At 36.7% G+C, this 13,949-nt stretch overlaps 1 protein-coding gene across 1 annotated transcript in view; it reads right to left on the bottom strand.

Moving 5' to 3' along the window:
* myo5aa (myosin VAa) overlaps window positions 1-13,949 on the bottom strand; it is a 130,757-nt gene that overhangs the window by 35,432 nt on the left and 81,376 nt on the right. Inside the window, exons 19-26 of the mRNA XM_067419641.1 lie at window positions 13,717-13,928; window positions 11,539-11,695; window positions 8,302-8,541; window positions 6,798-7,046; window positions 4,657-4,750; window positions 2,349-2,497; window positions 2,094-2,207; window positions 732-869 (exon numbers count right to left, since the gene is read on the bottom strand). Of these exons, the coding sequence (XP_067275742.1) occupies window positions 732-869; window positions 2,094-2,207; window positions 2,349-2,497; window positions 4,657-4,750; window positions 6,798-7,046; window positions 8,302-8,541; window positions 11,539-11,695; window positions 13,717-13,928 (1,353 nt within the window). The remainder of the gene's footprint in view (window positions 1-731; window positions 870-2,093; window positions 2,208-2,348; window positions 2,498-4,656; window positions 4,751-6,797; window positions 7,047-8,301; window positions 8,542-11,538; window positions 11,696-13,716; window positions 13,929-13,949) is intronic.

Here is a 13,949-nt window from a genome sequence, read left to right on the forward strand (position 1 = left end):
CGGATGGCAGCGTTCACATATGTTCAAATGAACCGCACTAAACAAGCAATCGCACCAGGGTTCGTTTTAATCGAACCAAACATGACAAGTGTGAACGCACCCTTAAAGGGATAGTTCTCCTAAACATGAAAATGTGATGTTTATCTGCTTACCCCCAGGGCATCCAAGATGTAGGTGTGTTTGTTTCCTCAGTAGAACACAAATGAAGATTTTTAACTCCAACCACTGCTGTATAATGCATTTCAATGGAGTTCATTTCTATGAGAGCGCCAGGATTTTGACCTTATTCGACGGAAGTAATGGTGTTGGGAATAGTAGATAAGATTCGTCTGCTATGAAGTAAAAAAGTAACATAAATACTGTTGGGTTTCTCACAGAAACTGATCGTTTTGTGTCTTAAGACATAGATGTGTCATCATCAGCCACAGGGTTTAATATGGATTCATATGTCTGTGTAATTTTTACTCTACACCCCATTGACATGCATTATACGAGCAACGGTTGGAGATAAAAATCTTCATTTGTGTTCTACTGAAGAAACAGACACACCTACATCTTGGATGCCCTGGGGGTAAGCAGATAAACAATTTAAATGTTTTGGTGAACTATCTCTTTAAAAAAAAAAAACTCTGATAGAATATCCTCATTTAGAAAGCAAAATAAATGTGTGTGTGTGTGTGTGTGTGTGTGTGTGTGTGTGTGTGTGTGTGTGTGTGTGTGTGTGTGTGTACCCTAGCTCTAGCCCGCTGAAACTGCTCTTCTCTCCGGTCGAGTTCGTTCTGCAGTGACTGTTTTTCTTGCTCTAGTTCGGATACTCGCTTCTGCAGCTTCAGGAATAGGGACATGTCCAGTATCGCCTTGGAAACATCCTGAGGAGAGAATAAAACACATCCAATAATATATCCAAAATAAGTGCCATTTTAAAGGTGCCCTAGAATGATTTGAATGTTAAATTGTTCTCTGATATCTACATAGAGGGTATGTAGCTTATTTAAGGGCAAAAATTGTCCAGATACAGTTTTACAGGTCAATTTACAACCCTATAAATTGTCCCTAGGATGTCATGCTCTGTTTTTGCCTTATTTAGAAGAGTCTTTAATATTAATGTTGAGCTCTGCTCTGATTGGCTTATTTCAGCAGCTCACAGCTCATAGCAGTTCAGTGAAGCGGCTTGTGAGTCCTGACCGCTCTGACAGAACACAGACCGACTGAATGACACTTTAAGCAAAACATCTCAAATGGAGATTGATAAAATGCAGCTTACTTGTTTATTGGTGTTTTCAGATCATCCGTAGGCGAGAAAGAGCTCGCATGTTTGCGGTTGCCAGATTTCAGTAATTAAATCTCCTAAACAGAGCTTTTCTGTGAAAAAAACCTGTATACTCTCCAGTGTTTTACCTAAACATGTCCAATCTGGCAACCATATGCACGCGAGCTCTCTCTCGCGCGCGCGGATGATCTGAAAACCCCAAAAAACACGTAAGCTGCATTTTATCAATCTCCATTTGAGATGTTCGTCTTAAAGTGTGTCATTCAGCCTACATTTTAGACTCGTCTTTTTTCGTCAACGATATTGCATGTTTATATAACGTTAGTCACAATGTAGGCTACGCAGTGACTGTGATGTACTCTGAACAAGCATGCAAAAACATCATAGGCCTACTTCAGTTCTCAAAAATATAAATATATAACTTATATTTTTACTAAATGAATAGCCTTGTCAAATGACTTTCGTTTTAACTTATATGGTGGAAAAGGGGATGTTTGCTAGAAGGATCGAGTGAACGATCTGTAAGCAACATATCTACGTTTGTATTTTGTAATACAAAATAATATTAACCTTCGTCATTAGACACACTATTTAGTTTTGTATGGTACTTGGAGTTTCCTATTGCCAAAAAACAAAGAATTGGAATATCAAAAAAAGTATATACACAATATGTGCCATTTTATGATTTATTCCTAGGATGTTTAAAAGGACAAAAGCCAAAACATTGGAATGTCAGAAAAGTAATTAGTAAACTGGCCTAAAATGGATTTTAAATCATAAACAAGTGAGCAATATGAACGCTCTAAATAACTTCTACCCTCACCTCCCCTCCGCGAGACCCTTCCTCGGACTCTGCGAACTCGGAGTTGTAGGTACATTCTGATTCGTTGCTGCTGTGTGTGGAGTCTGTGCGCCTGTGACCAGGTTTTGGAACATTCTAGAAGAAAGAAAGGAGCCATCAGAAGACTTTTAATGACAGAAAAGTACTGCATCTGATCCTTAACCAGCTTAATCACTTAAAAACCCATTGGTTTTTAACATGTGAATTATAGTAATCCATAAATGATTGCGTCCTCACCACAGCGAGGGTGATCTCTTCTTTCAGATCGTCGTATTTCTCCTCTAGTCGGAGGTGTTCGGTAAGGAGGTTCTGGTAGCGAGACCGCTCCTCGTTTAAATCGTTTTCTAGCTGCTGAGTTTCCTCCTTCAGAGCCCTCTGCATTTTGTCTGTAAAACACCATACACACACATTCTCAAAGAACAGTCAACCAATATTAAATTACTCAAATCATCGACTGCAGACTGACTCATGATGTTGACACTGTAACAGGACAGGGACGAGTATCGTGTTAGGAAAGCACACAAATGACAGACGCTGTTTATAAAAGACTTGGATCTGAGTGTACACTAACAGAGTGTCATATTACAATATACTTTTTTTGCCATTCAGTCTCCTAAAGACTGAGAAGAAGTTTCACACCAGCTCCTCGTGTCAGAAGAAGTGAGTATGAGAAGGCTAAGACAGAGACATTTTAATAGAATGTCTGATTTAGACCTCAAAAGATTTGGCACAATGACAATATTCAGTAATACAATTTTAGCTTGAACAATTAATTTGCAACCATGACTCAAAAATGTTCACAGTGAGTTCTCATGTGACATTTTTTACATGCTTAAATTGTCTTAGTAGAACTGTATGCATCACGGAAGAAGATGAGACGAGGCAGCGAAGATCTAAATGCAACAAACTATTATAATAAAAAACATTAAAATAAAGAAACACGAAAGGTAAAACCATGGGAGAAACGTAACAGTGTGCACTATACAAATCCAAGACAATGAACTCAGGGGCCATTTACACAACAGCTTTTTTAACTAAAAACTTTTGATGTGTTTTGGCTGCTCATTTACATGACAAAAGTGTCTTTAGGGACTGAAAAAAAAACGGGTTTCAAAGTGCACGTTTTTAAAAACAATACCATGATTGTCATTATAGTACAAGCATGAAAATGTAGTCATTTTCGTCAATCCGTGTAACCGGGGATCTTTTTGACAACATTGTCATCTTTGGTTGAAAAACACAAAGTAAAAACGTTTCAGGTCGTGTCATCACTCATTGTTTCATCACTCATCACAGCATTGCATAGCTTCTGGTTGTGAAACAGCCTGATTTTAAATTTCCAGAATAAATTAGATAACCTTTCAGAGGTAAGACTGTGTTTGTTTGTGTTTTTATATGTATTAATTCAATATTACAGGTTTATATTCTATGGTAAGTTTTTTATATTGAGTTAGTTGACACCTTTGTCTTGTGTTAGTTTAGTAAAAACATCTGCTGAAGTCTATTTCAGATATAGATATTCATCCATGCATCTAACTATGGTTGCAGATGCAGTCCACACACACACGCACACACACACACACATGTATATATGTATACTTTTTCATGTTTTTTTTATTTCCTGTGTTTCCTTCCATTTTTTATGTTCATTATATATATATATATATATATATATATATATATATATATACATATAATGTATAATATATATATATATATATATATATATATATATATATATATATATATATATATATATATATATATATATATATATATATATATACATATAATGAACATAAACAATGGAAGGAAACACAGGAAATAAAAATAAAAAAACATTTAAAAAAAAGTCCATGAAAACAAAACCAAAACACCAATTTAACCAACATTTTTCTATTTCTTTTAGCTACATCGCCCAACAGCAGCTATGTTTCCAATTACCTTTTTTATTGTACATTTTGGGATATCGTATGAAAAACTGCTGGATGGAAACACCAAGATTTGCATAAAAAAAGTATGCACTTGTTTGAGTTGGATACATTTATTATCCAGAAAGAAAACATGCGCATAACCTACGATGGAAACCATTTACTGAATAAATTCCTTGATGCGCATCAAAAAAGACTCGTGACTTTGCGATAGGATGGCATAAGTGGACTGTCCAGCAGAACGATCTCGTTGCATTGCATCTGAAATGCTGTTTTGGTTGTTCTGAAATGCCTTAGCAAAGTCTGTTGTCAATGTGGTGTGGCATGATTCCCTCCCAGAACTCTCTTAAATGACTGAATTCGCAAACAGCAACATCTGCCATCATCAGCAAAATCAGCGTTTTGTAATTTATTATCAAGTCATTTAATATAGACTAAATTTATTATATACAGTGGCTTTTCTTAGTTACATTTAGTGCCAGTTTATCCGGAAGTGACTATTTTGTTCTCTTTGACTCACTGGATGGAATGTTTTATGTGATATTCCAATTTTGTGCGCAAGTTAAAAGTTGGATGGAAACATAGCAAGTGACAGATTCGAGTTTTTGCTTCACCTGTCCACTGCTGGCCTTGCTCCTGGATCAGTCGGTTCAAGTCGTTCTTCTCGTTCTTCAGCAGATGGTTTTGCTCCTTTAGTTCTGAGATCATCTGTCACAAATAGTACACAAACACAATCAGTCGACTGCATGCCATTTTATTCTTTAAAGAGTAAATTAAAAATTATTTGTCACAGATATTTGTATTGAACAGAGAACATTGATTTAACTGCTGAGGAGAAGCATCCATTTACTTGACACATATTCAATATTGTGGCATTGTGAATCGTTCTATTCCTCTACTATACCACCCTAAGACTACAACTACTTCTAATATTTGCTAACATACTTCTAACGGCGCTAGTCTCTATCTCTCTCTCTCACCTGTGTGAACGTACAGGTCTCTTCTCTTCTCAGGTTTAAAGAAGTGTGCAGGTTTCTCTAATCCCTGAATATGAAGATACACAGAGTATATCTGTGTCTTTAGAGGGCTCTTCAATCTAGAAGGACTGTCTAAAAGCAGAGGAATGTGGGTAACCTGTGGGTCTAACTTGACTTGTTTTTGAGGATCTATTGAGGAGAATTTGCTAATGCAACTAGGATTTGCTAATGTATTGCCACACCATCAATAAGGGTATAGTAGGAACAATCTACACACGTATCAAGCACACACTTTTTTATAAATTATTACCGTAATTTATATACGAGTTATACAATAATAACTTGGAAACTAAGACATTTTTTTAACTGTTACTAATTATTCTGTTGAACTAATTTGAAAAGATTTGTGAATCACTCAATGGTATGGGAGAACTTTAAGACATTGGAACCATGAATGAAGTGTGGTACATTTAATCATCACTTTTTTTTAATCAGTTAATTGACATGAGCCATTCAAATGATCTGACTTCTGTAACACAGAGTAAAGAATCAAATTAATCAGTTTTATGAATCAGTTAAATGAAATGAACCCCCTTTAAAGGAACAGCAGTAGGAGATGATTCAAATCCATCAGTGAATCAGATTTTTTAATCAGTTCACTGACATAAGTATGAATGAATTGAATTCCAGGGCTGTGCCTATCTTCACTTTAAACATACAGTACACTTAAAGGGTTAGTTCACCCAAAAATGAAATGATGTCATCAATGGCCCACCCTAATGTCGTTCCACACCCGTAAGACCTACGTTCATCTTCGGAACACAGTTTTAGATATTTTATATTTAGTCCGAGAGCGTATGGAAGTGTAGGCACACTATACTGTCCATGTCCAGAAAGCTAATAAAACATCATCAAAGTAGTCCATATGTGACATCAGTTGGTTAATTAGAATCTCTTGAAGCATCGAAAATACATTTTGGGCCAAAAATCACAAAAACTACGACTTTATTCAGCATTGTCTTCTCTTCCCTGTTTGTTTTCAATCCTCAAATAAAGATTCAAACGGTTATAAATCAGCGTATTGATTCATGATTCGGATCGCCAATGTCATGTGATTTCAGCAGTTTATTTGAGGATTGAATAAGGATTGAGGCTGAATAAAGTCGTAGTTTTTGTGATTTTTGGACCAAAACGTATTTTCAATGCTTCAAGAGATTCTAATTAAACAACTAATGTCACAAATGGACTACTTTGATTATGTTTTTACTACATTTCTGGACATGGACAGTAAAGTGTGCATACACTTGCATACAAAATATAAAATATCTTAAACTGTGTTCTTAAGATGAGCGGAGGTCTTACGGGTGTGGAACAACATTAGGGTGAGTTATAATGGACATCAATTAAATTTTTGGGTGAACTAACCCTTCACTATTTTGAAGTGCACTGAATTTCGTCAAGTGGGCGAGGGACAGATTAGGGTGTTACATTTAAACCCGTTGCAAGGCTTCCGCCAGTAGTGGGCACAGAATGTAAACAATGACAGACATCCAAGTGAACGAGACTGATGGAGTTAGCGAGGGAAGGGCATAAAGAAATGGGCTTAAACACATCCTAGGATAGCGTAATGACTCAATGCATCAGTTCGTTTTCAGTTCATTGAAATGAATGACACAAATGAACTGATTTGCAAGGTGCATGACCCTCAGCTGTTTGAAAAGTGCTTTGAAGACCACACCTCAGCTGCACACAACTACAACTAAGTGAACCTGCAGCACCTGTTCCATCTCGTCCTGGTAGGTCTTCGCCCATTCCTCGATGGCTTTCTTTTCCTTTTGTGTGTTCTGCAGGTCTTTGCGCAGTCGCTCCACCTCCTCCAGAAGAGTTGTGACTTTGTTGGCATTGTTTTTGGCATCCTCTTCAGCCCCTCGCAGACGGGTGACTTCCACCCGCATACGCTCAGACTCTGCAGCATGGCTGATCTCTAGACCATTCAAACGCTCGTTGAGAGAACGGTTCTCCTTGCTCTAGAATAAAAACAGAACAGCAATTAATTCTATTTAATTACATAAGTACTATTTGGGGGAATTTTAGCTCTTGAATCAGAGTATAGAGTTACTTTAATGGATTTATCTTAAATATGATTTTTTTTTAGATCATAGCATTCTTTTGTTTTGCAAAGTTTTTTTCCAAAGTTTAAATTAAATTTTTACTCTAATGTCCCAATAAAATTCCTTTTCAATATGGATTCAGACTTTTAAACTCCACTGTCCAAAACTTTTAGACTGACATTGAACCTACAGTATATTGTACTTTTTCATCATGTGATTATACATTTTCAATTAAAAACTCTAACTGTCATTAGATTCAGTACATTATATTGACAGCTAAAAACACACTCTTAAAATTCTGCACAGGGATGCCCAGATCTAAATGAAGTGATCATACACAGCTAACACACTATGACTCATTCTAAAGGAACTAAAAGCAACAAGAATCAAATTAACACTGACGTCATGAAGTCAATATGAAAGCATGCTTGAAACCCAGTCTCCTTCCTTCGCCTGATTTCTTTTTACTACACTGCAAAAAAATGCTTTTCATAATTAGAATTTTTGTCTTGTTTCTAGTCCAAACATCAAAAAATTCTTAAAACAATAAGTATTTACTAGACTGCTTAAAAAACTTTTTTTTGGCCTGCTAAAATTCGCATTCCCGGGCCTAAATAACACAATTAGAGTCGTTTACACGGACATTAAAAAACAGACTGCGGCAACAGTGTTAAAGTAGCCCAGTTCCACGGGAAAACCACAAACTTGGCAACACTGAGCATACACTTCAAAGATGTGGTTTAATTCAATGTTATATTTTTTGAGTAAAATGTATTGCAAAGGAAACTTCAACTAAGTAGAAATTACTCAACCTTTTACTGGCCAAGTTGATATAACTTATTTTCTTTGTTAATTTCACATAACTTAGTTTAGTAGAGTTTACTTAAAAATATGCGTGCAAAACTTGCGAAAGAAAAATTAAGTAAATCTCACTTATTCTTTTTTTTCAGTGTTGGCGGAACATTTTATGAAAGATTATGATGACAAATTTTATGTAATAAAGTTCCCTGATGCACAAGAAGACCAGGAACGAGCCTTGAGATTTCATATTGACTTTAGAAAACCCTTCTGAGTTGTAAGCTGAACAGACAAAAGAGTCACTTTTGATGCTGATATTAGCTGAACATTTGAGGCCCAGTACGCCATCGCATCTCAGTGTGAAATGTGGTACCTGTTCGTCTATCCTGCGCTGCAACTGCATGATCTTGTTCTCCATGCCGATGTTGAGTTTCTTGAAGTGTTCGACCGAGCGTGCCTCGATCTTGAGTTTCTTGAGTTCCCGCTTGGCTCGCATCCGACGGATGCAGCACTGCAGGTACACGATGGCTCTGAGCGACCGTTTGAACCACTGCCGTGCCAGCCAGCCGCGGACCATCTTCTGAATGATGATGGCCTTGTGCTCACGCAGAAGCTAAACAAACACACAACAACACATGATGAGCAGGAAACAACTGATATTATACAAAAAGAGTTATGAAATAAAATAATGGAAAGAAATAGCCATCACTGTAGTGACAGCGCTGCGAAATGTTCTCAAATCGATTTCCTCTCTCACACCTTCTGCCTTTTTAATTTGCAGATATTACACATCCTGCCTCGATAATCCACTGCTGATCAACAGAGCTCTGATGGTTGGAAAATAGAGGAGTGAGAGAGAGTAAGTAATAATACAGCCGCAGCTGCTGTGGTCCATCAGCGGGACAGCCCCTACACTGGAACAACCTGCTGCCTGTGAGATCACATGACCAAACACACTGGCAAATAGACATAAGGTCATCATCACAACACTGTGCTACTTCATCCATTCCAGAGACTGCAAAAACTCAAACTAGAGACTAGCAAGTCAGAAAAACACTAGGAAGCAAAAGAATCTGTAAAGATTTATTTTTATTTATTTTTTATTGTTACCAAGAGTAGAGTAGATTAGAGTAGAGTAGCCTTTATTGTTATTTTACTGTGGCAGTACAACAAAATTTAGGGTGCTCCCACAGAGCCACCCTTGCACCGCACAGACAAATAAAAACACATATTATACATAAAAAATAAAAAATCAATAAAAAGTTAAAAAATCTTAAGTGTCTATAGTTCAGTATCAAAGTGCAGGTAGAGGGAGGTGACTGATTATCTGCTCTTCAGAGCGGTACGAGGTAGTTAAAGGTGGAGGCTTATGTATGTAAGTGTCCCTGGATATTGACAGTACGTATGGCCCAGGGGGAAAAAAACTGTTCATCAGCCTGCTAGTGTGCGATTTGGTTGACCTATGTATGACCCAAATAGTCAAAAGTGGAGCCAAACACACAACATGTAACGATTTTAATCTCCTGGCAGCCAATTGGTCATCATTCAAAACAATCTCTCAATTTTTCAAAACTTTGTGGTCGGCACAAATCATATTTATTGTCGCTTTTCTGCTGTTTTTTTTTTTTTTTTGAAGACCACCGACAGTACAGTTTACAATTTACACCTGGGTGCAAAAGTATCTACATATATATATTTTTTAATCTTATTGTTATTTAACTTTAACTTCTTATATTAGATGTTTACTCTGTTTGCTATTATAAACTGCAAATGCTAGTTTGGAAATACAAATATACAGTTCCTGTCACACTAAAGTGAGCCTGAAAATTTTACCAAAATGAAATTAGAAAATTAAAACACTGAAAAATTATATGTTACATAAAGTTGACATTAACGTTCAAAAGATTGGTTGATATTTGTACTCTTATGCTCGCCAAGGCGGCAAAGGAAAGACTACAACATTGTACAAAATCGGGTTTCTTCAAATTCACGGACCTTTCGTGGATTTTCCAGGTCCAATACCCTCAAATTCAAGGACTTCAAGTGAGAGCGAGGTTATATCGTGTTACCTTCTAAGATACATTGTTACCGTTTTCATGTGTTAAACACAACTATGCAAAAACCATTTATTTTTGGCCATATGACAGAGATCTGATTCTGATATTCTATTTGTTGTATTTCTGTTTTGCATAAAGCTGAAGAATATTCCGTACATCCTGTTCTGTGTTCTAAAATGATCTGATATTAACTTTTGCATGGACTTTATTAAAAAAAGCTTAGGCTAATGTAACCAGAAGTTTTAAGATATATGAATATGCTTTTAAGTTTTTCTTGCCTCATGGGTTTACATTATCTTAACAAGCAAAGCAATTTTACATTACATTTACATTGAATACAATATTACATTGAATACAATGTTTGGGCAACAGATTATCGCAAATGTTTAGTTTATTGAACACAATATACAGTCACTGACTGAACATATTTGGTTTCGGTGTAAGCACTGAAAACATTGAGGTACGATAGTAGTGGTTTCAATATATATTTGATATTGGACCTTTTTTACTCCATAATATCGGTATCGGCCCCCAAAAACCCATATCGGTCAGGCTCTCATTTAAAATGGTTGAGCTTCTTAATATTTTTGTGGAAGCCGTGATAAGCGTTCTCTCATAAAAGACGTGATGACGAAAGACAGAATAAAAAAATCCCTCACTGCTCTTGACTGAATCATTTTAATAGGAGTTAATCTATATTTATACAGTGAAGACAATGAAGTTAAATTTTACATTTGATTACTATTTCTGTAGCAAACCTGAAAATATAGTTTAGACCTACATGAAAAACCTGCTAAGAACGTTTTCTCATTTGTATGTTTGTTCTGTGGTATTTATGCACAATTTATATGGACACACCACTGGGAAAGAGTGTCCAAACTTTTGACTGGTACTGTACTTTAATACATTACAATATCATCCAACATATCAATACTGGACCTTTTTTACTCACTTATATCGGCATCTGCTCCCAAAACCCCATATCGGTCGGGTTCTCATTTAAAAATGTTTGAGCATCTTAATATTTTTGTGGAAACCGCAATCATTTTTTTTTAAAGGATTCTATGATGATTAGAAAGTTGAATTTAATGCATCCTTGCTGAATAAAAACATCTGAACTATTTCTTCTGTTTTAAGCTTACTGAACAAACTTTTGAACTCTATTGACTAATTTTAGAACCAGTCACTTAGAAACAATTGTGTGTTTGATCCACTCTGACTTCACCTTTAACCCCATTCAGTTTCCTAGGGGTGTAGTTAGCAGCTTTCACTGGTCATGTGTCCAATGCCTGAAATAATTCACTAGTTTCTAGTGTGTTAATTATAAACCACCCTGCCAGAATCATATGTTACCCTGACGCATGTCAGTATAAAACCTGACTTGTTTAAATGTTACAGCAATAACAGAACTAAATTGCAAAGGTGCATGTAAATAAAAGTGCAAAAATTGGGAATATATTAGTTGGGAGTGTATTGTTAGCAGTGTGTTTGTGACAGGCAAATATAGGAATAAATATGTGAGAGTGCATTGGAATGTTTGGTTTCCTCCTCACCGCTTTGTACAGTTGTCTGGCCATGTACGCCCTGAGGATGCACTGCATGACCAGAGCAGCAGCCTGCTTGCGTTTGTAACACGTTTTCTGGACATACATGCGCTGGTACTTCTGAATGACGATTGCAGCACGTGTGCGACGCAGGAATTTTGCAAGACTGTGGGTCAGGAAGAACAACGTAAAGGTTAACACATATAAAAAACAACATTGAGTGCAATAGTCCCTTAAAGACAGATATACTGTGAGCTCCAAGGTTGTTAAAGCATGGTGGGGTATAACTGTACACAGAACTGACAGTTCGGTACGTACCTCGGTTTTGAAGTCACGGTTTGGTACGGGTTCAGTTTTACAAAATTGCTTTTTATTCACATAAGGCAGTTTTTGCATTAACTTCTAAATTATAAAATTATGTTTTTTTCCATTTCATTGATGAAATCATTTAAATAGTGTTTTACTTATTTAAACATACATTACATAATCAAGACATCACTAACAGGTTCAGTAGAATATAATGAATATAAAGGCTAGTATAATGCATCTATTTAGTGAAAAAGTTCATTTCTCTAGTGAACTAACAGCTGGGGACACTAAATGACTTCTGAGGTAAATGTGATGCTACGTGACATTGTTTACAGGCTGTTTGATTGGCGTTGAAACAATGATTGAGCAATTACATGACATGATATGTTGCAGTAAGTTGTATACATACTCAACATATCTTAAGATAATAATGAATCTTTATTCTTTAGGAAAAGATTATCACGTTGACTCTAGCGCCGCGCCACCGTTTGAACTGACGCACCTATGCGGTGATCAGTCACGTCACATTAAAGAATGTCAAAACAGCATTTATCGTTTGAACTTTGTGATAAAATGGACTGAATACTTAACATGTTCGTGTGGGAACTTGGACTGAAGTTTGTTCAACGCTAAAAACAAACTGTCTGTTAAAGGTGGGGTAAGTGTTATTTCAAAACCGTTTTACAAAGCGGACTCCGGCCGAGTGCAATAACAAACTTGTAGCCAATCAGCAGTAAGGGGCGTGTCTATTAATGATAGTGAGAAGAGAGGCTCAGTGCACGTCATTATTCAAAACACACGACAAGCATTACAGACATTAGCCGAGAACTAATATGCTGCTTTTGCTTGAATATCGTGTGTCATGTTCACTTGTTTGTTAATTTGCGATCGTATTGTGGCTCACTTCAGCGATGATAAAGACCCGTTCATTTCTACACCGTATGGAGCACCTAAATCTCTTCACTGTGTGCTTCAAGCGTCAGCTCACAAAATGTGTCCCAAAAGTAAGATACTATCCTCCTAATAGATGTTTGCTATCAAAGCTATCAAAGGAGCTATCAAAATAGGGCCCAGACCCTTTTTGGGGGCAGGGGCGTGTTTGTTTTGGTGATTTGAAATAACAACAACGGTTACCAAAAGGAACTTACCCCACCTTTAACTGTTAGATATTGCATTCGGAACCGCTCGGTACACACATGCACCGTACCAGAAGCTCTGTACCAAAATTATTTGATACGAATATGTGTACCGTTACATCCCTAAAGTTTTTTGTTGAATCCAACATTATTTCAACCTATTTTTCAAACAATGGTGTTTAACACAGCAATTCTTGGTAAAAACTACATTACCCATGATTCTGAGAAAAATTCCACCAATCAGTTACGGCGGGAAAAAATGCACTAAAAAATATTTCTGCAGCGAACACCCACTCCCATGAAGCACCGATAATATCTCCTTACACTCTCAAGCAACTTAAATATTTGTAAATATATGCAATAAATATAATATACAGTATCTCTTTGAATCAATAGTTTTATACGTAATCATTTTCAATATGATGAATGTGATTTGATTACAATTATATCATGAGATTTTGTTCTTTTCTTTATTAAAATACAGTCTTGTACCTTTGTCTTTTGTTTGACCTTTTTTTTTTGTCTTCAAATCAAAGTTTGTAATGTTGTAATTCTCCTTGAATCTGGTCTGGCTTGTTTGGTTTTTAGCTTTTAACTCACAGCTTATAATTACAGATCCTTCTCCGCAGTCTAAGTGGACAGGCACTGTTGCATTCTATAAGTTCTCTGTCATCTTATTTTGAATGATTTCATAAATGTAGTCAGGCCCCGTCCACTATGATATTAGTCCCCTCCCCCTCACCAGCGGGCCTGGTATCCACGGATGTATCTCTGGATGGTTGTGGCAGCATGTTTCATGCGCAGGTACTTCTTGCGCGCCAGCCAGCAACGGATGGTCTTCTGGATGCGGATGCAGGCAGCACGCAGCTTATCTGCACGCAGTTTCTCCAGGTACGCAACCTGCCCCGCTCGGAAAAAGATCTTGGTCTTGCCAAACTGGTACTTATCTTGATCCTATTGCGAGGACAAAAAGTG

The sequence above is a fragment of the Pseudorasbora parva genome, chromosome 16, assembly GCF_024679245.1.
Source record: "Pseudorasbora parva isolate DD20220531a chromosome 16, ASM2467924v1, whole genome shotgun sequence".
In the NCBI taxonomy this organism is placed as follows: Eukaryota; Metazoa; Chordata; class Actinopteri; order Cypriniformes; family Gobionidae; genus Pseudorasbora; species Pseudorasbora parva.